We start from the raw sequence: 27,159 nt of genomic DNA, 5'->3' as shown, positions 1-27,159 counted from the left end.
TCAGGTGGGCGGAGGGGCTGGTCCAAGGGCAAGTCTCTCCTTCCGGCCACGGCCCGCCTCTCCCCAGACCCGTGTCCGTCTGCAGGCCGCTCCGCCATCGCCGCCCCCGTCGGGAAGGCGCACCCGGGATGTCACCTGCACAGGTGCAGGTGGGGATGGTGCTTCAGCTTCTCCACCAGCTCCTCCTCCGTCGGCTCCTTCAGGTCCTCCCTGCAGAGTCGGGGACAAGGTGTGCGGGGCTCTGGGTCCCAGGGGAGCGCGCGTGCGCAGAAGCGGCCGAAAGCCCTGTCCCCGGTCACCGGGTGGGAGAACCTCAGAGAGGCGTGCGCAGGAGCCGTGGCGAGGACCGGGGACCCGGGACTTGGGCACCTCCTCGGGTGTGGGCAGGGGGTGCGCTGCTGCTGGGGCTGGACCGAGAACAGCTGTGACAGGACCACAGGCGCCCACGCGGGACACCCGCAGCCCAGAGCCGGGCTGTCTCCGGGACGGCGCACCTTCCTGTACTGGGTGGGGGCCCAGCTTCCCCAGACAAACAGGGTGGGTTTCCTCAGGCCGCCTGTCCCCATCCGCCAGCAGAATCACCTGGAGACTAACAGAACCTGGAGGGGGTTCCCTTACATATGCTCGACTAGGGACCAGGACAGAGTTCACAGCCTGGGTGGTGGGAGCAGAGGCCACAATGGACCTGACCCTGACCCCAACCCTGAGGGAGGCCAGGAGCCAGGACAGCTGGGAGCGTCGCCTTCTCAGAAGCCACCTGCCATGCCCACTGCCCTGAGCACCCCCTCACCTCCCCCAGGGGCCAAGCAGAAGCCCCTCCCATCCACACACCTGAACAAGAGGTCCACAGTGTTTATCTCAGAGGTGGCCTCCAGGTCCCCGGAGAGGGACTGCAGGTGGCCTCGGCGGTCCCACTTGTGAAGGAAGTTCTGGGAAGTGGACAGGGTGGCAGGAGGCCCGTGGGCATGGGCCCTGCGGATGCAGCCTCGATGCCCACCCACCCTGTCCAGGGTCCAGTGCAGGGGAGGGACAGCGAATCCTGGACCCTGAGCCGCTCTCCCCACCCTCCGGGCCCAGCCCGGGGGCCTGGGAATACCCACAGGTCGAAGGTCAGGGTCACTGCCAAACCCTCCCAGCAGCAAGGCGAGTTGTGCCAAGCCCCAGGGAAGAACGAGCCTGGGATCAGGGCCACCTGTGGGTGGCCCGGCTCACCGTGCCAGCCAGGCAGGCCCCGGAGGACAGGCGGGGTCTCGGTACCTCCAGAATCAGAGCTAGGAACAGGTTGACCCAGATGACGGACGACAAAAGCCACCACAGCACGAAGTAGACCTTTGACCACCTGCGCAGGACAAGGGGGGTCCCGCCCAGGACCTGCCGTGAGCCAGAGAGATCATGCAGGGAACACAGGGAGCGCCCGTGATCGGCCCCACCGCCTCCCGCCTGGTAACCCCAAATGTCCCCACTTCAGAGCTGACCCAGTGGAAGCCTGGAGACAGGCAGTGAGGTGCCCGGGACAGCAGAGCCAGCAAGAGACAGCGCCCGCACCAGGCTGTCCCCGGGGCTGCTCAGGCCCCCGCCCCCGCCCATACTCCCCGTCACCTCCGCATCTGCTCCTCCCTCACGCCCGCAGAGAGTTGTGGGCAGGGCCCTGCAGCGACATGGTCACTCACGGGCCCGAGAGGCGCTGGAAGGCGTCCAGGAACACCTGCCAGTTGTTCACCACCATCACGTCCCACAGCGTGACCAGGGCGGCCTGTGGGCGGCAGACACGGTCCAGGGGGCTGTGCGGGTGGGGCCCGGGGCCGGGGCGCAGGGGCCGGGGCTCACCGCAAAGTCGTCGAAGTTGTTGGCCCAGTACTCCAGCTGCTCGTAGCTGCCACAGGGCGCGGAGCCGTTGTCGGGGGCCAGGCTGGGAGCGGGGCAGCAGGTCAGGGCGGGGCTGGGGGCGCGCCCCACACCAGCTCAGCCCTGCACAGCGTGGGACCCTCTCTGGGCCCCCAAGGAACAGGCGAAAGGAGAAATGCCCCGACCTCCGACCTCCGAAGGTGCTGTGAGGGCAGCAGGGAGGCGGGAGCTGGGGGCACAGGAGCAGCTGCAGTCGCTCCTCACTGCACAGCCCCCTGTGCCGGCTCAGGGCCCCAGGGGGTCCAACGAGGGGGCAGGGCTGCTCTGGGCAGACCTGGGGAACACCCCAACGTGGGCCAGGGAGTGCGGGAGGGGCAGGGGCGGGCGGGGGAGGGGGAAGCAGGAAGAAAGGGAAGGACCAGGAAGCCCCTCCTGGGAGCTGACCCGCGCCGCCACCCTGCGCTCCTTCAGCCCCTGCAGGCCCCGCCTCACCTGCCGTTCCCAGGAGGAGCCACGACGACGCCCCGGAACAGGTTAAGGCCGATGATGGCGAAGACATAGTACACCACCTGGGGAGGCAGGGCCACTGGTCAGCACAGCCCACGGACGGACCACGGAGGGGCCACAGTCCGTAGACGGTCCACAGACGATCACAGACAGACCACAGATGGACCACAGTCCATAGACAGTCCACAGGCGGACCACACAAACCACAGATGGTCCGCAGACGGTCCATAGACGAACCACGGATGGACATGGACGATCCAGATGGACAAAAGACTGTCCATAGACAGTTCACAGATGGACCACAGACGGCCGAGAGACTGACCACAGGTGGACCATAGACGGTCCACAGACAGACCACAGGCAGACCACAGATGGACCACAGAGCCTGGCTGGCATCGAGGGTTCCCAGCGCGGCCACAGCCCCCAACACTGGGGTCCCACTCCCAGGCACCCCCTCCTGAACACCAACCTGCTCCAGAGGCACAGGACAGCCAGGGGGGAGGAGGGGGAGCCATCGCTGGGGGAGCCGCAGAGATGACCTCTGGCCCCAGGGAAGGCTGGGAAAGCCAAGGCCGCCCGCTCCTCCCCCGGGACAGGTGGGCAGGGCAGAGGTGAGGAGGACGCAACTCACAGCGGGGCCAGACACTGGTCCCAGGGAAGCCTGGGGATGGCCAGGCCTGTCCGGGAGGAAGTCCCCCAGGAGGGGGCACCCAGGAGCACCACCCGGCAGCCTTGGGGTGGGGCTGCTGCTGTCCCTGGCCTGTCCCTAACATGCAGGGGGAAGGGGGCTAACCCAGCCCCTTTCTGGGCCTCACTTTCCTCCAATATGCAAACGGGGGTCTTTCTGGGGAAGGGGGGCCGTGTACGATGTGAGATTCCATTCCCAGCCTCCTATGACAAGCAGAAGCTGCAGGGCCTGGGGCTCCTCTCCCAGGCAGCTCCCCTTCCAGGTGGCTGCCCAGCCCCCATGTGTGGCTCAAAGTAAAGAGCAGAAAGGCCACCCGCGGCCTCACCCACACAGCCGGGCTCTCCAGCTCATCACTTCGGCACCGCGGCGCCTGCTCACTGGCCCTGGGCCTGGAACGGCACCAGCCACTCACAGCCGCCAACCAGGCCAGGCCACAGCAGAGGCACCGGCAGCTGAGGAAGGTTGACCCCGGGGTAGGGGTGGGGGCATCACTTTTCCGTGAGTTCCTGGAGTCCCCCCAGGAAAGGACAGCAGACCAAAACCTCATCTGGGGGCCCTGGGGCCTCTTACCCATCTTTTCCTCAGTTTTCCATGGGTCCCCTGACCAGAGGATGGGAGGGGTTTGGAAGTGACTGGAAGGCTCTCTGGGTCCTGCCCCAGGCCTGTGCTTCCCACACCTACACCAGCCACTGCCCTCGCAGGGACCCTCCCCCTCCCGAGCAGCCAGCCCAGCGCCGGTCTCTCGGCCTCGCGGAGCCCAGCTCCCGCCACGGCCCGCACAGGCGCCTGACTCACCACCAGGATCCCACCGAAAGCCCGCATGTTTCTGACCAGGTCCAGTATGGTGCTGGCCACCACGGCCATCAGCTGAGGACGGGGAGAGAGCGGAGCCCGTTCCTTGTGGTCCCCACGGAGGTGGTGCCAACCCTACTCATTCCCCCCCCAGAAAGGTCGGTGAACTACCACCGACCACACACCTGTACTCACGCCACCCCAACACCCCCACCCATGGATGCTCACTCACCCCCCCCACCAGACAGCCCGCCCGCCCAGCCTCAGGTGGGTCTGGACTGCGCATCCCTGTGGCGAAGCCCCGTGGGCAGCACAGGTGCACTGGCCACTGGTCGGCAGAGGCTGGGTCAGTGCTGTGGGTCTGGGGTGACCGAGTCTGAGGAAGGGGCCTCAGGACACAGCCAGGGGCCCCGGCCACGGGGCTGCTCGCCACACACAGCCTGAGGCCACTCACCCCACCTGACATACGAGTATCTCAACACTGGGGGCCAACAGGCGGAAACCCATGAGTGCACATGCATGTGACTGTGTGTGCATGTGTGGGATGTGTACATGCATGTGACTTGTATGTGGTGGGTGTGCGTGCATACACAGGTGTGACTGCATGCATTATGTGGTTGTTACATGCACTGTGTGTACATGCACTGCTAGCTGTGTGCATGTGTGTAGCTGATACATATGATCACATGTGTGACCATGTCATTGCATGTGTGTAGTGGGTATGGTTGCAAATCTGGGGGTTATTATGTGTGGTCACGTGTGTGTGATTAGGTGGGCTGCAATCATGTGTATGGCTCCCGTGCCCAAATGTGTTCTTGTGCACGTGTGATCACACATGCAGGGCAGCCCGCCGCTGGCATCCAGGCCCTCGAGCTGTCCTCGGACAGTTAATGCTTATGGGTCCCAGGGGACCCGGATGGGACAGACGACCGCTCGGTTGGAAGCACAGGTGTACACGGGCGGGGGAAGCACCTGAACACTTCCTTGACACCATGGCTCTTGGGGAAACAGAGCAGGGACCCCCACCTCTGTGACATCGAGGGCAGTCACTCGTGACAGCACGTAAAGAGATGCCGAGGCTCAGAGGCGGTCGCCCGCCCCCTTCCTGCTCCCAGGGCCCCGAGCCAGTGCTGCGCTCAGCCACACCTTCACCCCTCGGGACCAGGAGCCACGAAGGGGCCCACGCCGAAGGCCCAGCCCCCGCCCCGCCCAGGCCCCCAGGCCCAACCGACCGCCACACACCTTCATGCTGGGGATGATGCGTAGGAACCGGAACACGATGAGCATGTTCACCAGGCGGACCATGTCCCACAGCGACAGCAGGCCCTTCGTCTCCGGCTTCCTGCAGCGACATGCCCGAGAGGGGTCGGGACAGGCCTGCGAGCCCGCCGCGAGGGGACAGGACGCATGTGGGGAAGACAGAGGCGCAGAGAGCGCGGGGGGAGCGGCGGGAACTCGCCCCAGAGCCCAGGCCAGCCGGAAACCCTCCTCGGGACGACGGCACAGCCTGAAGGCCTCGCCCGCCGCCCCGGGCCACAGTGGTCAGGGCTCCGTCCACAGCCCAGGCCCCCCGGGTGCAGCAGGACCCGCCGCCCCCCGTCACACCCGGCACCACTGAAGGTGCGGAGACAGGACACCCCAGCCCAGGGCCCAGCAGGATGGGGAGACTGGGCCCGACCCCACCCCTTCGTCCCGACCCTTGACCACTTCCTCTGACCCCACCTCCTGTCCCCCATCCCCCCCAGGAGTCCTTCATGGCCTCACCATCCCTGTCTGAGCGTACCCCGGCCCACCCAGAACGCAGCCCCAAATTCTCAGACGAGAGAGGGAGTCATGCACAGGAGAGCTGTCCAGGCAGAAGACTGGCCCCCGAGGCTGCACCGGCCCCGCCAGTCTCCCCGAGAGACACCCCTCCCAGCGGCTCCCACGGAGCAGCCCAAACAGCAAGAGGCTCTCAGGCCCACTCCATCTCGAGCCCCGCCACTCGGCACCACAGGGGACCCACAGACCAAGGCTGGCATGTGCTTCCCGGGGCAGCCGTGTTCTGGGCAGCACGACTCGGTGGCCGCTAGAGGTCCCTGGGACCCCAATGGCCAGAACCCGGGGCCTGAACAGCAGAGGGAGGAGCAGCTGCCGAGGGCCCGTCGCTGCCCAAAGTCACGGGGCCTCCCAGCCCCACCCACAGGGCGTCCGGTCCGCACGCTGCACCTGGCAGTGCGGATGGGCCCGTGGCGTCGGGGGGCAGGGGGCCGCCCTGACAGCTTCCCACCACCGCTCTGGGGACTGGGCTCTGAAGGCGAGTCAGGAGAGGCTAGAGGAACCCCGGGGTGGGGGCAGAGCTCCGACCGGCCCACCCAAAGGCAGGGCTTTTCACCCTCCAGTCCTGGCAGCCTGAGCAGGCAGGCCCGGCCGGGCAGCAGGACCTCGTCCCTGGGGCGCCAGCCTCCCTCGGTCCTCTGGTCACCTACCAGCCCTGGTGCGGGAACCCGTACACAGACAGCGTCAAGATCTCCAAAACCTGCAGTCACAGAAGAAGAGAGGGCGTCACTACAGCAGTGTCACCCTGGGTGGCTTCAGGTGAACCATCGTCCCTACAGATCAGTCCCCAACGCTGGGACTTCTCAAAGCTGACGAAACACCCTGGTCTCAGGGGCAGTCAAGGCTCTCGCTCGCCCCGGGCGAGGGAGCAGCCACTGGGTCAAGGAGGGGCCGAGAGGCCTTTTTCAGGCGGTCTCCGCTGCTGTCCCGAGGACCCTGTGGCTCCCCTCAGTCAAATACGAATACGTGTCACCGGATATTGCTGTGGACACACGCAGGGCGCAACCCCCCCCACCACTGCCTGGGGAAAGGAGACAGACACCCCCTGAGCCCGCTCCTGCCCTCCCTCCGCCCACACCAAGGTCCCACTGTCCTTCCAGGTGTCTGAGGCTGCACCCGGGGCTGGGGCGGCCGGTGAGGGTGGTAGGTTCCGTCAGGTCCCCCTCGGGGGTGGGCACCCAGTGCTGCAGAAACTCCTGGAGCCCACCAGCTGCCCGCCCAGCAGGAAGTGCAGGGAGTGCTGGCCCCTCCGTCACTGGGGGCAGGAGCCCCGTCCCTGTGGTCCTCGGGCCCTGGGGCGGCCCGACCTGGACTGGCACGCCACCCTCCCCAGCGCCCTGCTCCCCCCGGAGAGGCCGAAGCGGCCATCCCAGGCCTCACCAGCAGAATGACGGTGAGGAGCCCGTCGAAGGCATTGCTGGGGTAGGACAGGTAGCCCGGCAGACCCAGTGCAAACACCTTGAGCAGCATCTCCGCCAGGTAGTAGAGGACGAAGACGCAGTTGAAGATCTGAGAGGAGCCAGCAGGCCTCAGGGCCCGGCCCTGGGGCCGCCGGCCACTCGGGCTCCTGAACCCTCACCGCCCCCTCCCACAGCCTCCCACCCCCAGTGCCGGCGACCTTGCGACAGAACCAATCACCAGCTCAAGAACGGACATGCCGCCCAGGAGCCCGGAGCCCGGAGCCCGGAGCCCCTCGCTCTGCTCCGTCGCCCCAGCAGAGGCCGGTCGGCTGAGCGGCGTCTGAGCTCACCCCCAGGACGAAGTCGTCTCGGTCATGGGGCAGGACGTCAGCGTCTATCACCAGAAACACCTGCAGAGCCAGAGCGAGAGGGGCTCACCGGCCCGGCCCGGCGCTGGGCCGGCTCCACACGCCAGGCAGCGGACAGGCCGTCCGGAGGAAGGGCGGGAGCGAGGCACCTCCCGCAGCCGCCCGCGCCCGCACTCACACAGATGGACACGAGGTTCATGAGGACAATGATGTTCCCCAGGTGGTCAAAGTAGTGGTGGCCAAAGAGGAACTGGGCGCTCTGCAGAAATGGGGACTGGTACTCGGGCGGCGGCGGGTGCTGCAGGGGACGCACGCTCAGAGACGGGGCCAATGGCCCAGTGCAGCCCCCGCCCTCTCGTCCGGGGTCCCAGGGGCCCGCGAAGCGTGGAGCATGGGAAGTGACAAGGCACAGTGCGTCCCGCACTGGCAGCTGCGAGAGCTCAGCGCAGTGGGGACAGGCACTGGACGGCAGGCGTGGAAAGTGGCGGAGGGCGAGCTGGCTAAACCACGCCGTGGAGGGGCTGGGAAGAGGCGCAGGCTGGCCGCCACTGCGCAGAGGGGGCGAGGAGCCGGGGCACGCCCCACCGTGCCTCTGCGCGGGCGGGAGGTGCCCACACCCACGTGGTCCCAGCAGGGGCCTCTAGCCGCACGGGGCCATTTCATCCACACCCGGTCAGATTCGACACTCGGTGCCCCTCACAGCAATCACACCTCCGGGCCCACGACCCACCCTCGGCCTGAGGCCGCCACACCAAAAGGGCAGAGAGAGCACACTTGTCCCACTAGAACACAGGGGCCCTGAAGGACACGAGAGGGAGGACATGCAGAGGGGAAGTCGAGTCACCCCGCACAGGGGTGTAGGGGAAAGGCATCACCTCAGGCTTGCGCACATCACACCTGGGGTCTCGGGGACACACGGACACCTGGGCTGCACAGCCGGGACCCCAGCGCCTGTGCTGCTTCTCGATCTCCTGCCTCTTGGCCCCCACGTCCCAGCCACGCCCACTCTGTCCCAGTGGTGAGCCCAAGGTGAGACCTCCTCAGTGGGACCGTGGGGGGAGCCGCGGGGGCCAAGGGGCGCGGAGGTGGGCTGCCCCGGCCACACAGCAGACGTCCGCCTCCCCTGCCATGAACACAGCCCCGCAGACCTCTGGACCCGAGCTCCCACATCGAGTCACAGCTCTGGACTCGAGACCCGGACGCCATGGAGAGCTGGTGTCCCCACGCCCATCCCCCACGCCCCACGGAAGGACACTGCTGAGAAGGGACGCCCCACAAGACCGCAGCCAAGCAGGGCCTGGCTCAGGCGACCTGGAAGGAGTTCAGGGAGCCTAGAACAAGTCCGACAGGAGCCGGGGCTGCGGAGGCGGACATGCGCACTGAAGCGCCGACACTGTGGTGGGCTGTGTCCCCCAAATTCCTCCATTCAGGACCTGTCCCCCAGGAGCTCAGCACATGCCTGTGTTCAGAGAAAGGGCCTTCAAGGAGGTGTTAGGTAAAAGGCCACAATGTGACTGGTGTTCTCATAAGAACAGGGGTCAGGACACAAACACGCGCGGAGGAATGGCCACGTGAGGACACTGGGTCAGGACGGGGGCAGGTGGCCGTCTGCACACCCAGGAGGGAGGCCCTGGGGACAGCTGCGTCTCCGGCCCCCAGCCCCTGGACCAGGAGGCAGCAGACCCTGTTGTCCGAGCCCCCAGGCTGCGGCCCTGTCACACCGCTGAGCCGATGACACAGGGCCGTGTGGAGTCCGGCCAGCAGACGTCAGACTCCACCACTGCCCTACACCCACCCCCACCCCCAAACTGCCTAGGGACACCTCAGCTATCCCCCAGCACCTCCGAGCACCCCCGGGACCCGCCACCTAACACCCAGGCAGCGGGGCACCCGGACACGGTGCTGACCTGGAGGGCAAGGCCCCCTGGTGACCAGGAACCAGTGTGGGGACAAGGGACCGAGGCTTCAAGACACACTCAGACCCTCCCGGGGGCAGATCCGGGAAGAGGGCCGGCTCTGTCGCGGAGACAAGAAACCCCTGGGGGAGGTTCTCCAGGGGGCGTGGGGAGGTCGGACCCCGGCTGCCGCCTGCCACCGTCTCCATCCCCAGGTGCCACCCTGGGGCCAGAGCCCCCGGGCCAGCGTGCGCAGGCACTGGTCACGGGGTCACCTGTGGGGACCACCACCCAGACACCGCAAACCCCCCACTCGCCGCAGGTGGCCCCAGCCCTGGCTCTGGGGGGGCTCTCGCCTGCCCCAGTTACCTCTTTGGTCGCCCTCTTGTCAAACTCGTTGAAGAGTTTCTGGAACTCGCGGGTCGATAGTGGACCGCTGCCGTGGGAGAGCACCCTCTGGAGAGTGGGGGTGCCGTCGGCGGGCCGGCTGGGCAGGGGGTCCGGGGCAGGGGGCACCACCCCAGGCCCCACCCAGCCTGGCCCCACCCCGGCTTCGTTGAAATGACCCCCAGTCCTGGAAAGGGGACTGCAGGCCCCCGTGACCACAGGGAGGGGCCCAGAGGCACAGGCCGGGGAGGGCAGGGAGGCCGGGGAGGGCAGGGCAGAGCACCTCCATGACGGCTTGCTTCCGGGCACCGTCCACCTGGACTTTCTGAAGCACCGGCAGGAGGTCCCGGGCCTTCACCCCGGCTCTGCGGGGGGGAGACACCCACACCCTGTGAGCCCAGGGGCTCAGTGCCCAGGTGTCCCGACCTCCAGCCACAGTGCACTGCACAGCCCCGGGCGATGACAGGCCATCCCAGCGTCTGAAATCCCGAGACCCTGCCGCCTCAGCAAGGAGGAAGCAGAGCGCTCAGGAGCTGCGCTTCTGGGACCTTCCAGGCTGACACGGCCTCCGAACCAGGGGCACAGTGGGGACGTGGCCCAGGTCCCTCTGTCCCTGACACGCACTTAGGGCACAGGGTGCTGGTGGGGGAGCAGGCACAGCCGCCGGGCCGCTGCTACCCCAGGATCTCAGAGGGGCACGAGCACACACGCAGTTAACTCAGACGTGGGAACCCTGGAGGCTGCGACCGGGCGGAGCCGTGGAATCGGCAGGCGTCTCGGCAGAGCGGTGCTGAGGAAGCACCCGGGGAGCACCGCTGCCCCCCCGCAGCAGCCCCCCCATCCCCAGGGAAGGGGGCCCAGAGCCCTGCACTCACCCCCCTGATGCTGAGGAGAGGACCTCATAGGCAGCCCGGGTCCCCAGCCGCTTCCGGAACAGTGAGGCCTGGAAAGACTTCTGTAGGGAGGGCACCTTTGAGGGGCCCGACTCCACCCACCCAGGACAGCCAGCCCCGGGGCCCCAGCAGCCGCTGGGGGTGCCCTGTCCACCCGCAGCCCGGGACAGCCGCTGGCTCAGCAGGCACCAAAGCACAGTCACAGAGAAGGGAGCAAGACCGCCAGCCGCTGGGTCTGGACGGGGGGACAGGGGTCCCTTCTCAGTGCCCTTGGGGCCCCTGGCTCTCCCACTGAGGGTCTGGGGTCAGGGGCCCTGGGAACTGCAATCTCCTTGCAAGCTTCCCTTAGAGGAAGGGGGGCAAGGGAGGGAACCCCTGGGGGGACAGGTGGGGACCAGGAGGGAGCAGGACGTGCACAGCTCCCGCTAATCCACTAGAGGGAGCCAGAGGGCAGTGCAGCAACCAGGGTTGGGGGGGACACACCCCCACCTGGCACCCAGGGAGGGCAGTGTGGCTCACCAGCAGGTAGCCCCGGAACTGATTGTAGATGATGGCCGTCAGCAGGTTCATCAAAAACAAGCTTCCTTCAAGAGGAAAACACCACGGTCAGTGGGGGCAGCAGCTTTGGGGGCCTGGGCCGAGGGCAGTGCCCGGAGGCGCAGAGGCCCCATGACAAGGCCCACGGCACCGGCAGAAAGGACCCTGACGATCACAGGGCAGAGAGTGTGGCCTGGACACATCGCTCGCCCAGCCTCCCTGTCCCGGTCTACACAAGGCCAGTGCCCCCCGCCTGACCAGCCGTGGGCTCTGAGGACAGAGGTCATCAGTGGTCACAGGCTGCAAACTGCAGAGTGGGCCACACAGAGGGGAAGTGATGGGGATGGGGGGGCCAATGTGAGGCGAGGTCACAGGGTCAGGGGGCCAATGTGAGGCGAGGTCACAGGGATGGGCAGCACTCAGGACCCTGTCACAGGGGACGGACCCTAACCCTGGTGCCCCCACCAGACCCGCCTGGACTCACCGATCAGGGTGAACGCTATGAAGAAGATGGCGTAGGCACGGTTCTTGGAATATGCGGGGACCATCACTGGGAAGGAGATCGGAGAACCTGAAACACGCTCCCCACCGCACGCGCTCCCACCGCCGCGTGGCCTCGGCCTTCTCCCTAGACGGGGCCTGAGTGGGACAGCTGGAAGGCCTCTGGGCCCAGCCCCGATCCTCACGCCTCGGCTCACACGCCTTTGATGACGGGGAGCTCACTACCCTTCAAGGACACATCCCTTGTGCTGAGCCAGAATCTGCCCGGAGACCACCCCCTCCCTACAGACTGCAAGTCTGGCCCTCCCCTAGGCAACACACTCGGGGACTCTCGGGACACACAGGGACAGTGCCCGGGGGCCCACCGCACTCCTCTGAGTACAGAGGCCAGGGGCTGCCCTCCTGGGAAGGTCTCCATGGTCGGTGACCACCCCTGAGCCCGAGATAAAGCCCAGCCTAGGCGGGCAGGCCACAAGCAAGCCTTCGAGGACTAGAGTGCCCTACCCTGGCCACACCTCTGGCGAGAGCGGACGGGACCCCACCGGCAGCCCAGTGGCAGCACCATGGCCGCCTGAGACCTGCACACTGCTGGGTAGGGGTCGGGGGACCCCTGAACACATGGCCGTTCATCACCGCATAAAGAACACCGTGCATTTCTAGCTTCCGACGTCAGGAGAGAAGGGGAAGAGGAGGCAGAAGAAGCAGGAAAAAGAAAAAAGAACAAATGAAAGAAAAAGAAAGAAGGAAGGAAGGAAGGTCGGACAGGAGGGAGGGAATCCAAGGCTGTCCACCTGCCCAGCAGGAGGCCTCAGGCGCCCCCAGCGGGTTCTCCACGGGGCAGCAGCCAACCCTCCCCACGCCCGGCCTGGGCCCGGCCCCGCCGAGCACGCACCGTCGGGGTTGTTGGCCGTGGTCAGCAGCACCAGCAGCGAAGTCAGGGCCTCTGGCAGGTTGCGGAAGTAGGTCAGCCGCTCCCTGTCCTGCCCGTCATCCTGCTGAGAGTGGACGCAGCAGCGCTGAGGAGCCGCACACACCTCCGCCCCACCCAGAGGGACCACCGCCCTGGACTCAGCCACTGTCCCGCATCCGCCCTCATTTCCCAGCAGGCACTGAGCTCAAGGCCAGACAGGACGGAACTCAAGAGCCACCGTCCTGGGAAGCCGCCCGCTGCACGGACACCAGCCCCCGGGGCAGGCCTGCCCAGAACAGTGGGGAAAAACTCTGGGTGCGCCCGGGTGACAGTGTCAGGGCCTAGGGACCAGGAGACCACAGGCAGGGGTCAGCGGGGTGCCCTCAGCCCGATGGCACACAAGGCCAGGTGTGCGTTGTGAGGCAAGCCGGGCTCCTGGGAACCCCGCCGCAGATCGCCTGGTGGGTGGAGAGCTGGCCCTGGAGCGGTCGCCCTGGGACGGCCGCCCCTTCTCCATCAGGGGCCTTGCGGGCCCCAGAGCCGGGTGGGGGCTCACAGGACTCAGGGGAACTCAGGCTGGGGGGTGGGGCACTCACGGCCCTGGTCCCTGTGGGTCATGGGCTCCCCGGCCCCTCTCTCCCCCCAGGCGGAATCGGGGAGCACCTGTTCCTGGCCTGCTCGCTGGGCCGGGCTGCACTGGGCATGGGGAGCCGGGGACAAGGAGCCCACACAGACTGGCCAGCGTCACCCTGTCCTCTGAACTTGGACAGCGGGGGAACTGGGCCGACACCACGACCGAGATGTGTAGCCATTTGCCCCGCCCCCCACCAAAAGCACTCCCTCAGCCCAGCCCCCTCTGTGGGCAGAAAAGGAAACCCACTAAGGGGCCAACCCCTCCAGGCCCCTCGGAACACAGTGATTGCAGGTGAGAGACCACCCCACCACCTTGGGCTCGGTGACCTCAGCCAGGTCGGAGGCCACCGAGGACTGAGGTTCTGCCGGCTGGTCCCCACTCAGCCCAGCTGCCTGACACCCAGATGTGCACACAGTCACACGATTACACAGCTGGCCCCTCCCACCCGGCGGTGAGACGAGACAGTCCTCAGTCTCTCCTCACGGTCGGCACAGCCCCGGCCCCAAACCTGACACAGACCAGCCCTGGCTGGGCGCCGACCACAGTCCCAGGACAGAGGGGCAGGGCCGTGTCAGCCCTGGGAGGGCGGTGGGCCTGGCCAGAAAGCGAGAGACACGGGACCACAGGCGGGCAGATGGGGGGCAAGGCTGAAACCGACAGGGGGCCGGGAAGCAGTGAGGGGCGGGAAGGGAGGGGCCCCGGGCGGGGAGAGCAAAGCCCACACTGGAGGAGGGACATGGGAGAGGTGCCTACTGGGCAGGTGGACAGGGGCTGAGAGGGGCGAGGCGGTGGGGCCATCGCAGACACCCAGGTGCCAACCTGAGGGGCCTGGCTAGGAGGGGAGCAGAGAAAGCCCAGTCGGTGACGGGGGCAGCAGAGAGAGGCAGCGCCTCCCTGCAGCCGGGGCGGACGGGGGCCAGGCAGGGCAGCTGCGGGACACAGTGGCCATCTGAAGAGAGACACCTGACTGCAGGGGGCCCCCCACTCGCCCCGGCTGCAAGCTGGGTAGGCAGCCCTCATCTCTGCTGGCCCAAGGGCTGCCCACCAAGGGCCGGCCCTCCAATCAGCCGGAGCACAGCGGAGGGGGTTACCTGCTCGCCCGTGAAGAGCAGCATCCCGAACATGGTGAAGACACACAGGTGGAGGGCCAGCAGCAGCAGGACACTGGGGGGGGGCACAGTGCTCAGCTCAGGGCAGACGCCCACACGGCACACGGGGCGGGACCCGGGGCCGGCCACCGCAGGTTCCCTGCAGCCGCCTCCTGGCGCCCCTCCCCACACAAGCTGCCACACACTCAGAGTGGGGTCCAGCCCTCACCAGGCCTCTGTCTTTAGCAGAAACATGACCACGGAGTCCAAGGACCCCAGGGACTCTGAGAGGAAAGCCCACTTCCATGCACCTTGGCCAGACGGCCGGGGTCAGGCATGAGGGGACTGGGAGCAGGGGGACAACTGGGGGTGGGGTGGAAGGCGAGCAGGAGGGAGGGGAGCGGCCACAGTGGGGATGGGGTGGGGCATCCGGGCTCAGAGGCTGTCCAAGCCATGCGGGGCCGCTGAGGGAGTGCCAGGACCCAGGGCCTGACGGCCACAGACACCCAGGGGAGGAGCCCAGGGGCCCAGACTGCAGGGCAGGGAGCAGTAGAGCCCACCTGACCATTTCAGGCAGCGACCACCTGATGCACTTGAGCGTCTTCTTCATCATGGAGGAGTTCTGCAGCAGGAAGAAGGGCCGCAGGAGCCGCCGGAGCCGCAGGGGCTGCAAGAGGCCAGGACCCTAAATGCCGGGGCTCTAGGGTCCCACCCGCACCTGCCACAGAGCCATGCAAATGGCAGAGACCCAGCTGCTCCCCACTCCTGACACAGCCCCGGCTTCCAGCTCCGATGTCCTCGCTGCCCCAGCCTGCCCAGCCCTGCAGAGGCTGTGTCCCTCCCAGAGGGGCCAGCACACCGCTCAGAGCAGCCTCCACGTGGCTCTTGCCCTGGGGGCTGTCCCACCCTCTGGGGGCTGTGCTGTGCCTTGTCTTTCCTCAGCCACCCCTCCCCCCACCGCCCTCTCTGTGCTCTGGGCCTCGCCCTCCCACAGAGAAGCAAGCTGCAAGGGAAGCCCGCACCCTCCCCCAGTGCACATGGGCACAGCACACACAGCCTCTCCTCCCCCTTGTTCACCTGTCAGAGGGCCCTGCGCCCCCTCTGTCCTTGCGCCCCCAGCCTCCCGCATCTCCCTCAGGTTCCTTCTCCCCCTCCTCCACTCACACACAATGGCAGCCACCCTTCCCTCAATCCCAAGCATTCCTGCTCCTGTCCCAGCCAGTCAGGCCACCCGTCCAGAGCACTGGACCCACCCACGGTGACCTCCTCCAGGCCTCAGAGCCCAGAACAGCCTTCTGTCCACTGGTGCCAGGCAGGACCAGCTGCCTGACCTCCACCTGGCACCTCAGGCCATCTCCATGCCTGGCCCCTGAGCCCCCACCACTCAAGCCTGACGCCCTGGTGGCTTTGTGGTTTTTGGTACCACATTCACATGCTCTGGACCCCCAAGTTCACCCTCTAATCCACGCTCTCAATCCCAGACTCACTTCCTAAGGAGTATCCTGTCTTTCGAAACAGCAGGTTGACTGGGGGGGGGGGTGTGACACGCCCCCTGCTGGTCAGAACTACCCATTGCTGAAGCAGGTGCTTCCACCCAGAATACACCCTAACTGCTCCAGAAAAGAATCAGGTGCCGAGGGCAGGCTGGGGCGTTCCTGCCCAGAGGGGCCAGGGACCTGTGCCACAGGCCCTCCCAGGCACGTCTGAGAGCGAACACTATCAGAAAGAGCCAGTGATCTAAGAGGAAGGACCATGGAGGACACAGACCCCCCCGGCCCAGGTAGAGGATGCAGACAAGCTGGGGAGCAGGAGGAAGACGTAAATTTCAGCGAGAACCACAAGCAGCAGTGACATGGGGGTGCGTGTCACAGGAACCAGGCTCCTCCCCCCCATCCCTCACCGGCCGGGCCAGTGGGCTGCACAACTTAGGCTCAAGGCCACAGAACATTCGAGTGGCAGGTAGGCTGGGCACAATGACTGTCCCTCAGAAAGGAGCCAGTGGAGGCTGGGCCGTCTCAGCTCCCTCTGGGGGCGGGGGTCCTCTGCTGTGGGAAGGAGGCCAGCTCCGAGTTAGGGGAACGTGCAGGCTCTCGCTGCTCCCCGGGCAGCAAGAGGGGGCATGTGGGTGCTGGGACCCCCCCCCCACTGGTACTCCTCCTTCAGCAGCTGCTGCCCATTCCACTCGGCCCCTGGAGGGACCGGGAGGCAGGAGGAGGGACATGGGACCCCTCTGTTCCTACAGCGCCCAAGACAGCCAGCCTGGAGGGGCTTGCCGAGCTCCCAGAGCCGACCTCATGGAGCCTCTGGCGGCGCCCCCACCCCAGAGGTCAGAGGACAGGTCCCAGCTCCAGGAGCCAGTGGGAGGGGGGTCCTGGTGCTCTGAGTTCCGCTGGGTCTCTAGGCTCTTTCAGTTTCTCAGCACCTGTTGAAGTCCCTATGTCCGACTCTCTCCACTAAAGCACCTGGGGGGGTCTGGGCTTCTGAGTCCTGTGCCCCCAAACTGACTGTGCTCCCGAGAACTCCGAGAGGAGACCAAGGTGCTGCCGCCAGAGAGGCTGGGCCGCCCGCTCACTGGGGGTTCTGCTGTTGGATACCAGTTTGGGGCGTGTGGCTGGGTGAGGCCTGGGGTGGTGCTTTCAGGGGGGACCCTGCCAGTCGAGGAGTCAGATGAAAAGGAGTGAGGCTCCCAGGTCCTCAGGCCTTCGCCGGGCCTCAGTGTCACCTGCAGGGTGGGGACAGCTCCCCAGGCAACACCCGACGGACCGCTGTGCAGGCAGGCAGAGTGGGGCAGGTGGGTGCAGGGCCTCGGGACCCCGCCCGCCCTTCACCTGGCAGCTCTGCCCTGAGGCCTGTCCCGAAGTCCCCGCTCCCATCTCAGAGCCACCTCCCCACCTACCTCCTGGCAGACAAGACCCAGCGACACCGTCCAGTCCAGGAGAGACGCGACCAGCACCACGAGGTAGGCCAGCAGCCAGAGACTCCTCCGGAACTGGGCCCACCCTACCAGGTAGCTCTGCAAGGGAGAAGGTGGGTGAGCAGGAGGCCCCGAGGCCAGTCAAAGCCATGGGTGTGTGCAGCAAGGCCAGGTGGTGGGAGCACGGAGCACCCCAGGGAGCCGTGGGGTCTCCACGCAACTTGGGGAGCAGGAAACTTGCAGCCCCTAGGGACCTCAGGCAATTGGTGACCTTGGGCTTGGCACACGTCAGCTCAGGCACGCACCAGTTTCCCACTCTGCTAGTCCAACCATCAGCTGAGCTTGTGCAGCAAAATGCAAAGGCATGAGATTCCAGTGGGAAAGACGAGGACACAGGGTGAGCGGGTGTCACCCAGCAGGGGGCCCAGGCACGAGGCAGGGGGCCCGGGCGCGAGGCTCCGAGTCCCGGGAGGGTGGGGTTTTGTCTTCACCTGACTGCTATTTCCCACGGTTGCTAGCTAGCGCCTTCAGAGGCCACGGCTTGAGGACACAAATGCACTCTGTCACCTGTCAAGAACCCCGACCATTCAAGCCGCCCTAATGAGTACGTGCACCAGTTTCAGTTCCAGTCTGAACCCCCGCCTCCCCGCCACACCGCAGGCTGAAACAAGAAACAGGAAACTTCCGGGACCTCACGCAGGCACCCGTGTCCTTGGTCAGCAACCAGGGGCCCCTCCCACAGCAGCACTGACGCTCAGGACCAGTGACCGGAGCCTGCAGGCAGGAGCACTGGGCTCCTCTGAGGAAAGGAACAGAGCACCTTCGGGCCCTGAAGCTCTGACTCAGAAGGTCAAGTGAGCAGGGCAGGGCCTGCCTCCAGCTGCTGCTCAGGGGCCGCTGAGCCCAGCGCTCCCGGTGCCCCTCCACCCTGGAGGGGGCGGGGCATGGTGCGGGGAGGGGTATGGGGCGGAGGTGGGCCTGGGTGGGACGGTTCCTCACTGCCAGGCCCTTGCCACACCCAAGGCCGTGTGCCCTTGACTCTCCACTCAACTCAGCCTACCCTCTGGGAGAGACACAGCCTCCACCCTGAGGCCCAGAAGTCTCCGGAATGGAGGCCCCTGTTCCGTGGGTACAGGCAGGAGAAAAGGCAGCCAGCTCCAGGGCCTTCAAAATGACTCAGAAAAGCAGCAGCTGGGCTGGGGGCCGGGGAGCACTGGGTCCTGGTCGTGGCCCCCGGGGGTGCCCCGCACCTTCACGGAGAGGTCAGCAACGAACACCAGCAAGCACAGGACCTCCACACTCTCCGTCAGGCCACAGGGCGGGTTCCAGGGCTCCGAGCGGTAGCGGACGTCCGAGGTGCTGGTCAGCGAGGAAGGGGTCTCGATAAAAGCCAAAGACAGGATCAAGAAAATGATGAAGCTCAGAATCCTGGGAAGGGGCCGGAAAAGGGTTAAAAGGTGAGAACCAGCCCCACTCTGGGCCGAAGAACAGACCAGCGGACAGAACACGCACTGGGCGGCAGGACAGGGCGGGACCGCAGGGCCCGGTCTGCGGCCACCCCCACGGTCAGGTAACACTGATCAGATAGAAACTCAATTGCCATGGCTGACCAGAAGGTTCTGGACCAGAGCCTTCACCAGAGAAGCCCTTCTGTCCACTGGCGGGCTCCTTTCCAATAAGGCAGGAGGCAGCACCTTCTCCACCAAGGGGACAGGGCACCTGCCGCCCGGGACCAGCCTGCCCGACCCCAGCAGGGCCTCGGGAACCCCGCCCCCACGGGCGCACTCACCATTGGCTCGTGCCTGAGTAATACCAGCGGTAGAGCCACAATGACCCGGCGTCCATGCGGTGGTTGATGGAGCGGTACTGGAAGTGAACGGTCACAGAGGGGAGGGTCAGCGTGGTCCCCTCGGTGCCACACAGCACAGCCAGCCGCGTGCAGGCCCAAGGCGGGACACAGGCTGAGTCACGGGATGAGCTTCCCCCCAGCACATGGGCAAGGCGATCAGCACGGCCCAGAAAAGTCCCCCCGGTGCTTTGCTGCTGGGGTCGTCCGGCCACCGAGGGGACACTCCTGCTCTGGGCGCATACCTGGGCCCTCAGTGTGGCCCCGAGGCCCTCTTCTCTGTGCCAGGCCCTCCCGACTTCACCCACGTCACCCCCAGGACACTCCAGCCTGATTCACAGGTGGAACACTGCTCACTTCCAAGTTCTAGTTTCCCACTTGAGCCTGCACGTCACCGGCAGGCAGGGGACAGCCCTGACATCTTAGGGACCTTCCACAGTACCTGGGACCGGTGGCAGGCAGCAGGTCTGCGGGAGCCGGTAACCCCGCAGAGCCAACAACCAGGGGCTCGAATCGGCTCCCAGCACCCGCCGCTGGGGCGGACTCGAGGAGGCTGTGCCGGAGGCCCGGCCATCAAGGTGGTGCTGACCCCATGGTCTGCGGACCTTGGCTCCGGCCCCAGGATGGTGAGGAGCGAGGGCACCGTCAGGGTGGCCACTGGCCAGTCCCCACAGCCCCTGACACGCCCCAGCTGCGGCAGCAGGAGCAGACAATGCCCACCTGGATTGCGTCCTCGATGAAGACCACAGCCTGGTCAAAGCACAGGTCCCACTCGGCCTCGGGCCCTGGGGACAAAGAGGATAAACATGAGGGGTAACGGGGGGCATCCCGCACTGTTCCCCAAGGTCAAGGAAATACCCTTCACCTTCTGCGCGTCTGCTCCCACCCAGAAGACGACCCCCTCGGTGACGTGCCCTGCGTGGGCCAGGCTGTGGACAGGGGAAGGGCCTTTTTGCCAAGAGCTCGGTGCATGGGCCGCCACACTGCCTGTGTGACCGAACCCCCGGGGAGTCCCAGCCTGCAGAGGCCAACGGGCACAGCTCCCGGGACAAGAGGAGGCAGGCAGAGCCCTGGCTGGGGTGGCTCAGCAGGCCAGGTGCCGGCCTGTGACCGGCTGGATTCCCAGTCAGGGCACAGGTTGTGGGCCAGGTCCCCAGATAAGGGTGTACGAGAAGCAACAGGTCAATGTTTCTCTCTCACAGTGACGTTTCTGTCCCTCTCTCTCTCTTTCCTTTCCTTTCTCTTTAAATAAATAAACGAAATCTTAAAAAAAAGAAGAGGATGCCCTGGCTGGTGTGGCTCAGTGGACTGAACACGGGCCTGCAAACCAGAGGAATGAGGTTCGATTCCCAGTCAGGGCACATGCCTGGGTTGCAGGCCAGTTCCCAGCAGGGGACGCACCAGAGGCAACCATACATTGACATTTCTCTCCCTCTCTCCTTCCCTTCCTCTTTAAGGATAAATAAATTAAAAATTGAAAGAAAAAGAAGAAGCAGAGACAGGCAGCCGGGGGCCCAGGTTGCTCCAGGCCCAGGCCTGGGGGCAGCTGAAGGCGCTCAGTCCCAGGCAAGCGGCCACCCTGGCCGGCCAAGGCCACTGGGCGCCCCGGGCACTGCCCAGCACTCATCCGACACTCTCTCCTGGCATTCGCTTGTTGGTGTGTAAAATCCTGGGTCGGGCCCTCAGCCTGGGGGGCACCGAACCTCAGGAAGGCCCATCCTGCCGGCTTTGCAGCCCTGGCGCCAGCCGCCTTTCCCACCCTGCGGCAGCCAGAGGGGTCTTATCCCAGCCGCTCACGCGCACACCGCAGCTTCCTGCGGGTCCCCTGCTACAGGACGGAGGCTCCACCCTCAGCCCACCATCCTCCTCTCCTACAGCTTCCTCCACCAGGGGCCCTTCCTGCCACTCACCCTGAACTCGGCCCCACCAAGGCCAAGCTCTCCAAGGCCTCCAAGCCCTTGCACAGGCTCTGAGCCCTACCAGGAGCACTGTCTTCCGCCTTGATGGTCCAGAGACTCATCAGGTAGCAATCACCTGTCACCACCCCACCCCACCTCACCCCCACCCCCGCTGGCCACAGCAGGTGTGTGTGACAGGTGGAACAGAGCCAGAGGACCCCAGGGGCCCAGACACTGCATCCCGCATCCCCCGGGACCATGCTCCCCACCCGAAGCCTCTGCCCTGCACACCCAGGTCTAAAGCTCCCTGTCCCTCTGGCTCCAGGCTCCACACTGCACAGCCGACCACTCCCTGCCTGACCCTGGGCGAGCCCCTTAACCTCTCTGTGCCCCTCCGTGCACCCCCTGCGCCCTGACGGCTGTGCAGACTGAGTGGGGGCCTGCAGGTGAGGCGCTACTGTGCACAGCAGCTTCGCAGTGAAGCGGGAGGCAGCGCAGGGAGCACCCCAAGACTGCAATTCCGTTACCGGCCGGCAGTCAGCACCCCGGTTGCCAGGAAACGTCTTTTACCAATTGGGTAACAGAATGAACAGTAAACTGAGGCAGGGAGGAGGGAAGAGACAAGTCTCACACACTAACTCAGCCGTCCTGAGCCTGGTCTGATAATATCGCCAGGTGTTCAAACATCATAAACACCGTGTTAGTAAGAAAGAAGGGACGTCCTTAAATTCTGTGTAGCGTCTCCACTGTCTGGGAGAGAAGGCCTTGAAACTGTGCTTTCATCCCAGGGCCTGGATGCAGAAGAGGGTCCCCGGTGCCCAAAGAAGGAGCCCATAAAACAACCTTGGTTAACTGCCTACCTCTGGTCACTATCTGTTTTCCGAGGTAGTCCCTGATGCTTACAGACAGAGCCCATAAATAACTTTGGAAAGTGCCCCAATTTTAATTAACTGCCTCCTGTCACGTATTTGTTTTACAACAAGATGAACAAGTGGAGTCTGGAGCAGAATAAGGATTTGGGCTGACAGACCCCCACACATCCCTAAGTCTGGGTAGTCACGTCCCCCCAGGAAAGGGGCCGCCACATGTACCCGTTAATCAGTACGTAACTTTTTTCCTTCCTATCCCACCAACTATGTACTCCTGAGAACAAAGGTCTCTCTCTCTCTCTCTCTCTCTCTCTCTCTCTCTCTCTCTCGGGGGCACAGGGGCTCTGGCTCTCAGGCCGCAGGCTGCCTGGGGGCTGGCCACCCTGGTCTTCGGCTGCTCTTGCTTTGGCCGCCCTGAAACCTTGCTTTCACCCCTAGTCTTCCCAGTCCTGTTCTCTTCCCTGGGAACGGGCCACTAGTAAACTGATTACCTGCTACTGGATTTGCTGATCAGTCATTCTTTACCTTCCTCAGCAAGAACCAGGCCTCTCCCACCAACAGTAGCCTTCATTTGCTATTATTATTCAAAAGCCCCTTTTATAGCACAACAATCCCTTGCCCTCCCCTTATCATTTTTGTAAAGCCGTAAGAGCAAGAAAAGAGAACCACTACCCTCTCCCTGTTGGCCTATTAGGTGGGGCTCAGTGGGAAGGACCAGGCCGCAGGGTTCCCTGGGGTGGGCAGGACACCCAGCAGGGGGACACCTGGCAGCAGCGGGGCCCCACCCTCTCTGGTAGGAGAGTCTGACTATGGGACAGGAGGTGTAGCCCCAAGCACAGGGTCCCACCCAGGAGACACCTGAAGCGGGCTGGGCAGAGACTGAATGAGCCACTCTCAGTCTCAGCTGCCCCTGGGGGTCTCCTGAGCCACCCAGCAGCCTGGTAGGCAGGTCCCGTTCACACTCTCAGATTCCGTCACTGAGGCCACGGCGCCCACACTAAGCGCTGGCTCCTATCTCTCTGGCACGGTTTCATCTGTCAGGACCTGCAGTGATCTCGGCATTCCTCCCAAATGGCCAGGGCCACCAACTCCCCAGGCTGGGTGGAGCCAGGGTCGCAATGCCCCTCGGGCAGCACTAGGCCCCTTTCATGGAGACTCAGAAGGGTTAGGCAAGCTGGCACGGTCACACAGCCAGGAAGTGGCAGCAGAGAAAGGCACCCAGTCCCCCAGACACAAAGTCCGTGTCCCCTGAATGCCACCATATGTCCTGTACAGGGCCCTGGGAGACCCAGGCTGGATGGGGCACTTCCCCAGGACAGTTTCTGAGAGGGACAGGCAGGTGGCCGCCTCAGCCTCCAGTCTTCTCATCTCCCCTGCCACGGCACCTCACGGCAGGGCGCATGTCACAGCCCCCTCCCAGGCAGAGGAAAGTGGGAGCCCAGGGTGCACCCAGAGCAGGAAAGTGGCCTGGAGGGAGCACCCAGCCCGGTGCTGGCTGTGGCAGTGCCAGGGCCCAGGGCTGTGACTCGCCCTGGAGGTGCTCTGGGCCTGTGTCCTCCTCAGTAAAAGGAGGCTGAGGCCCTTCAGGGATGGGGGGACTCCACCCTGCCTGCCTTCCTTCCTCCCGGGGATTCAGCAATCTCTCTGGGGGTAAACAGGAAGGCCAGGAGGGAGCTGCAAAAGGCAACGGGAGGAAACCACTACGCTCTGGAGAGGCCTGGCCCCAACACCCGGCTGGAGAGGACCAGTCAATGGGGAGCCTCTTGGGACCAAGAGTAAGAGAAGATCGAGCAAAAGGACTAGCAAGTTACTCCGGGCCAGGTTCGGATCCCACCCGGGCCACTTCTTGGCGGTGTGACCTTGGGAGGGTAACAACCCTGTGCCTCTCTGTGCCTCCGTTTCCCCCATAAGAACCGGGAAAGTGGAACTGCTGCCTCGGAGGAGTCGGCAAGACAATCCACGAAAACGACGTGGCCTGGGTCCGCCAAGGGGACTCTGAGGGGGCTGCGGAGGGCGAGCTGGCTGCCGCGGGCGGTGTGACCCGGGGCTAGGTGAGGCCCACGAGGCCTTCTCCGCCCGGCTGCTCCGGGACAGGCACCAGCCTGCAGCGCCTGAGCGCCGCTGCCGGCGTCCCCAACTCCGCGCTGGGGTCAAGAGGCGCAGCGCCCCGCCCTCCGGAAGGCAGCTGTCCCCGCGCCCCACGCCGCTCGGGCCCTCTCAGGCCTCGGCCGGCCGTGGGGGTCGCGCCCGCAGTCACAGCAGCGACGCTGCGCGGGCCGTGGGACCCCCACGCGCTGCCCCCGCGCGGCCCTGCCTCCTCCCCGAGCCGCCGCTCACCAGGGCTGACTTGGACGCTGCGGCAAGAGGGCACGCCCGCCGGGCAGTCGCGCCCTCTGCCACTGCGGACCCGGCTCAGAAGGGGCTCAGACTCCGCCATGGGGACACTGCTCGTCGCCGGGACCCTCACAGAAGCTCAAAACTAAAGCGCCGAGCTCTACCGCGCAGGCGCAGAAGTCCCCGCCCCTGGCGTTCGGGAGGAGGAGCGAACACCACTGTGACGTAGGGGATACCCTCGCTACCAGCCAATGAGAAAGGAATTCTACAGTATGAAGGCGGGGCTTCTAGGAGCCCGCCCCTACAAGGGCGGTGTTCGGCTTTCTTCCGCCTGGGAGGAGCCTTAAGGACCCTGGACCCCCAGCTCTTCGGAAGGCGTAGGAATTTGTTTTGCACGTGTGTGGGTGTCGTGGGGGTGACCGCAGAGGACGCCTCCCAAAATGGAACTCTGATAATGAAGTCAGCAGGATTAAATATAATTGAGGGTGGAGTTTAAAAGACAAATGACACACTTGAAAAAACACAGCACGTATAAAAAGCGTTTGCAATATCAATATAGAAAGAACGTGCTTTTATCGTGGCTGTAACTGACCCAGCGTCTCTACAACTCTTTGCTTTTAAAGGCTCATGTGCTTAAACTGGGCACCTCAGATAATCCAGGACCCTCTCCTTACGGTATTTAAGTCACTTGATTAGTCACTTCAACGACATCTGCAAAATCCCTCTTGCCTCTAACCCTTTAAAATGACAGGCCTGTTGCCAGCAGGTGGAAGGTCATGGGGGCCAAAGTAAATTTTTAAAAAATATGTTAGATTCTCCAAAGGGAGGAAAGGGGCAAAAAACATGAGCCAGAAGTTTACCAAGGAAGAAATATCAATGATAAATGCTGGAAGCAAAGCCCCACCTCATTAGAAGAATGACTGATTGAAGTGACAATGAAATCAGTGAGTGAACACACGGGCTGGCAAATATTTGAAAGACAATACAGCTCAGTGAGCTAGAGTGTGGCCATCTCAAGTGGGTAGAAAAACGAATCACCGGATGTGTTCATGGGTTTGATGTTTTTTAACATTTTAAAGCTTGACAATGTAAGATATTTTCATTCTGGAAAGAAGAAAATAATAAATGCACCCAGCCCTGCGTAAAGGTGGCCCGTCCCCGAGGACTTGTCTTCTTACAGTTAAAGCATTCCCTTGATGTCTGGGCACAAAGCCGGAGACCCCCACGGTGGGCGGCACAGCGCCAGCATTCACACGGACTTACTTCGCGTGCTGGTGCGGGTGCAGGGGGCTGACGGAAGCAGCTCTCACAGAAGGGGGTTGGGAATCAACTCTGGGGGAGCGGCCTAGCTTGCTCCAGGTGTAGCAAGCATGCTGTCCTTGCTACAGCCAGGCTGTCCCTGGGGTGCAGGCAGGTGGCCGCTGGGTAGTGATGGCCTCCGTGTCCATCTCTAGCTTTCAGGAAACCAGCTGAGAACAGAGTGGTGCCCGCAAGGAGAGAAAGGGTTGGCAGGGTCCTCCGCATAGCGGGGCCCTCAGGCAGTGCTGGGTGTGGGACTCCTGGGCCCCGGAGCACTGGCCCTGGAGCGCGGGCCCATCCAGGGGGCAGTGCTGGCCTGGGGGTGAAACCAGAGAAGTGCCATCTGGCCCCTATGTGACCGCGACAAATAACCCCCAAGCTTCATGATTTAAAACAATGCTGTTGTCTCCTCATTTTCCTTAATCTGGCATCGGAATGTGGCTCGGCCGGATGCCTCTGGCACTGGTGTCCCATGGTGAGGGCCTGGGCGGCAGCCATCTCAGGCTCCGTGTGGGTCCAGGCTTGCTCAGCGGCTGTCAGCTGGACTCAGCTCCTCCTGGGCCCAAGCGCCTCAGGTCCTCCAAGGCCGGCGCCTGGAGGCAGCCCTCAGTTCCCAGCCACGTGGGCCTCTCCCCAGGGCAGCTCCGGACGTGGTGGCCAGCTCCATCAGAAGGAACGGGAGAAAAGCCAGAGGGAGGCATCCCATCATTCTTGTGGTTTTCTATGGTTAGAGGGAGCCACCAGGTCCGGCCCCAGTCAAGGAGAGGGCGGTCATGTATGGCAAGAAAACCAGGAGGGGGGACCCTTGGGGGCCACCTTAGAAGGCTACCTAGACCGTTAATGACGAGAAAGGCCTTGTTTTTATGCTAACGCCCGCACCCCTGAGGCCACCTCCCACGCCACAGTTCTCACCCTCTCCCCATGACAGATGGGGAAGCGGAGGCTGGAGGGCCCCATGACGCTCCTCTAAAGATGGCATCACCCAACGGGCTAGAGGCACCAGGCCTGAAGACGGCCCTGGCCCAGCGTCAGCCAAGTCCAAGAGCACAGGTCGGGTGCAGCCCCAGGTGGGGTGCAGCCCAGCGGCCAGCCCCGCTGATCAGGCCCGGGGCATGGCCCAGGCTGGGCTTGCCCTGCAGCCACAAAGCACTGGCTTCCCCCACAAGTGAGGGAAGTCACAGCCCGTGGCTTACAACGTCAATGAGAAAGGGGGTCCTTGGCAGGCAGGCTGGTCCCTGCCCGGCCCCCAGGCATGAAAACAGATCTGAGATTCATAAGGGCACACTGTCCTCCTCTCCCAAGCTGCCCCCACACTCCGCACTCTGCAGCTGCGTCCCTGCGTGGCTTTTGTTGCCCGAGGTGTCCCTGGGAACCTGCAGTGGAGAAAGGCACCCTCTTGGTGGGGACAGACACTGCCTGGCTCAGACTGAGACAGGGTCTGTTCCCGTCACAGCAGGGCCACTGTTGGAGGCGTGCGCCATCCGCAGACAGCTTTTCCTCCCTAGATATGCGCCTGGAGGTCACCCCAAATTTGGTTTGCATGTCAGACATGGGTCCCCTCGGCTCCCAGACCTGTGCCTCGGGCCGTGGGTGAAGTGCCAACCCTCTCTATGTTCGGGTCTCACTGTGTGTAGAGGGGAAATGACAGAAACTCCCTGGGGGGGGCAAAGGAGGCTCCAAGAAGGGCCACGCGTCCTCACGCCTGGAGGCACTGGCCATCACCAGCCGGACACCCT

The 27,159-nt window shown here is 64.6% G+C and overlaps 1 protein-coding gene across 2 annotated transcripts; it reads right to left on the bottom strand.

Annotated features, from left to right (window-relative positions):
• On the bottom strand, positions 1 to 24,290 carry TPCN2 (two pore segment channel 2). Of its 2 annotated transcripts, none has more exons than XM_053662922.1 (25): positions 24,128 to 24,290; positions 19,744 to 19,808; positions 18,967 to 19,043; positions 18,428 to 18,605; positions 17,160 to 17,276; positions 14,824 to 14,930; positions 14,267 to 14,339; positions 12,524 to 12,626; positions 11,615 to 11,680; positions 11,113 to 11,177; positions 10,576 to 10,655; positions 9,984 to 10,065; positions 9,683 to 9,769; positions 7,597 to 7,716; positions 7,401 to 7,460; positions 7,031 to 7,159; positions 6,301 to 6,350; positions 5,075 to 5,174; positions 3,836 to 3,967; positions 2,338 to 2,414; positions 1,828 to 1,909; positions 1,671 to 1,753; positions 1,258 to 1,339; positions 832 to 929; positions 1 to 210 (listed from the first exon to the last, which is right to left on the bottom strand). In XM_053662922.1, the coding sequence occupies exons 1-25, from the start codon at positions 24,225 to 24,227 to the stop codon at positions 132 to 134; spliced, it is 2,292 nt and encodes a 763-aa protein (XP_053518897.1). In that variant the 5' UTR covers positions 24,228 to 24,290; the 3' UTR covers positions 1 to 131. The 2 variants fall into 2 exon arrangements, with proteins under 2 accessions (XP_053518897.1, XP_036991241.2); XM_037135346.2 differs by having other exon boundaries at positions 3,836 to 3,907.
• Positions 24,291 to 27,159: the final 2,869 nt, after the last annotated feature.

This window comes from Artibeus jamaicensis, unplaced genomic scaffold (genome assembly GCF_021234435.1).
Source record: "Artibeus jamaicensis isolate MK-2021 breed Jamaican fruit bat unplaced genomic scaffold, CSHL_Jam_final contig_3109, whole genome shotgun sequence".
NCBI classification, from domain to species: domain Eukaryota; kingdom Metazoa; phylum Chordata; class Mammalia; order Chiroptera; family Phyllostomidae; genus Artibeus; species Artibeus jamaicensis.
Note: the sequence above shows the minus strand (reverse complement) of the source record. Positions and strands in the feature narration are given on the sequence as shown.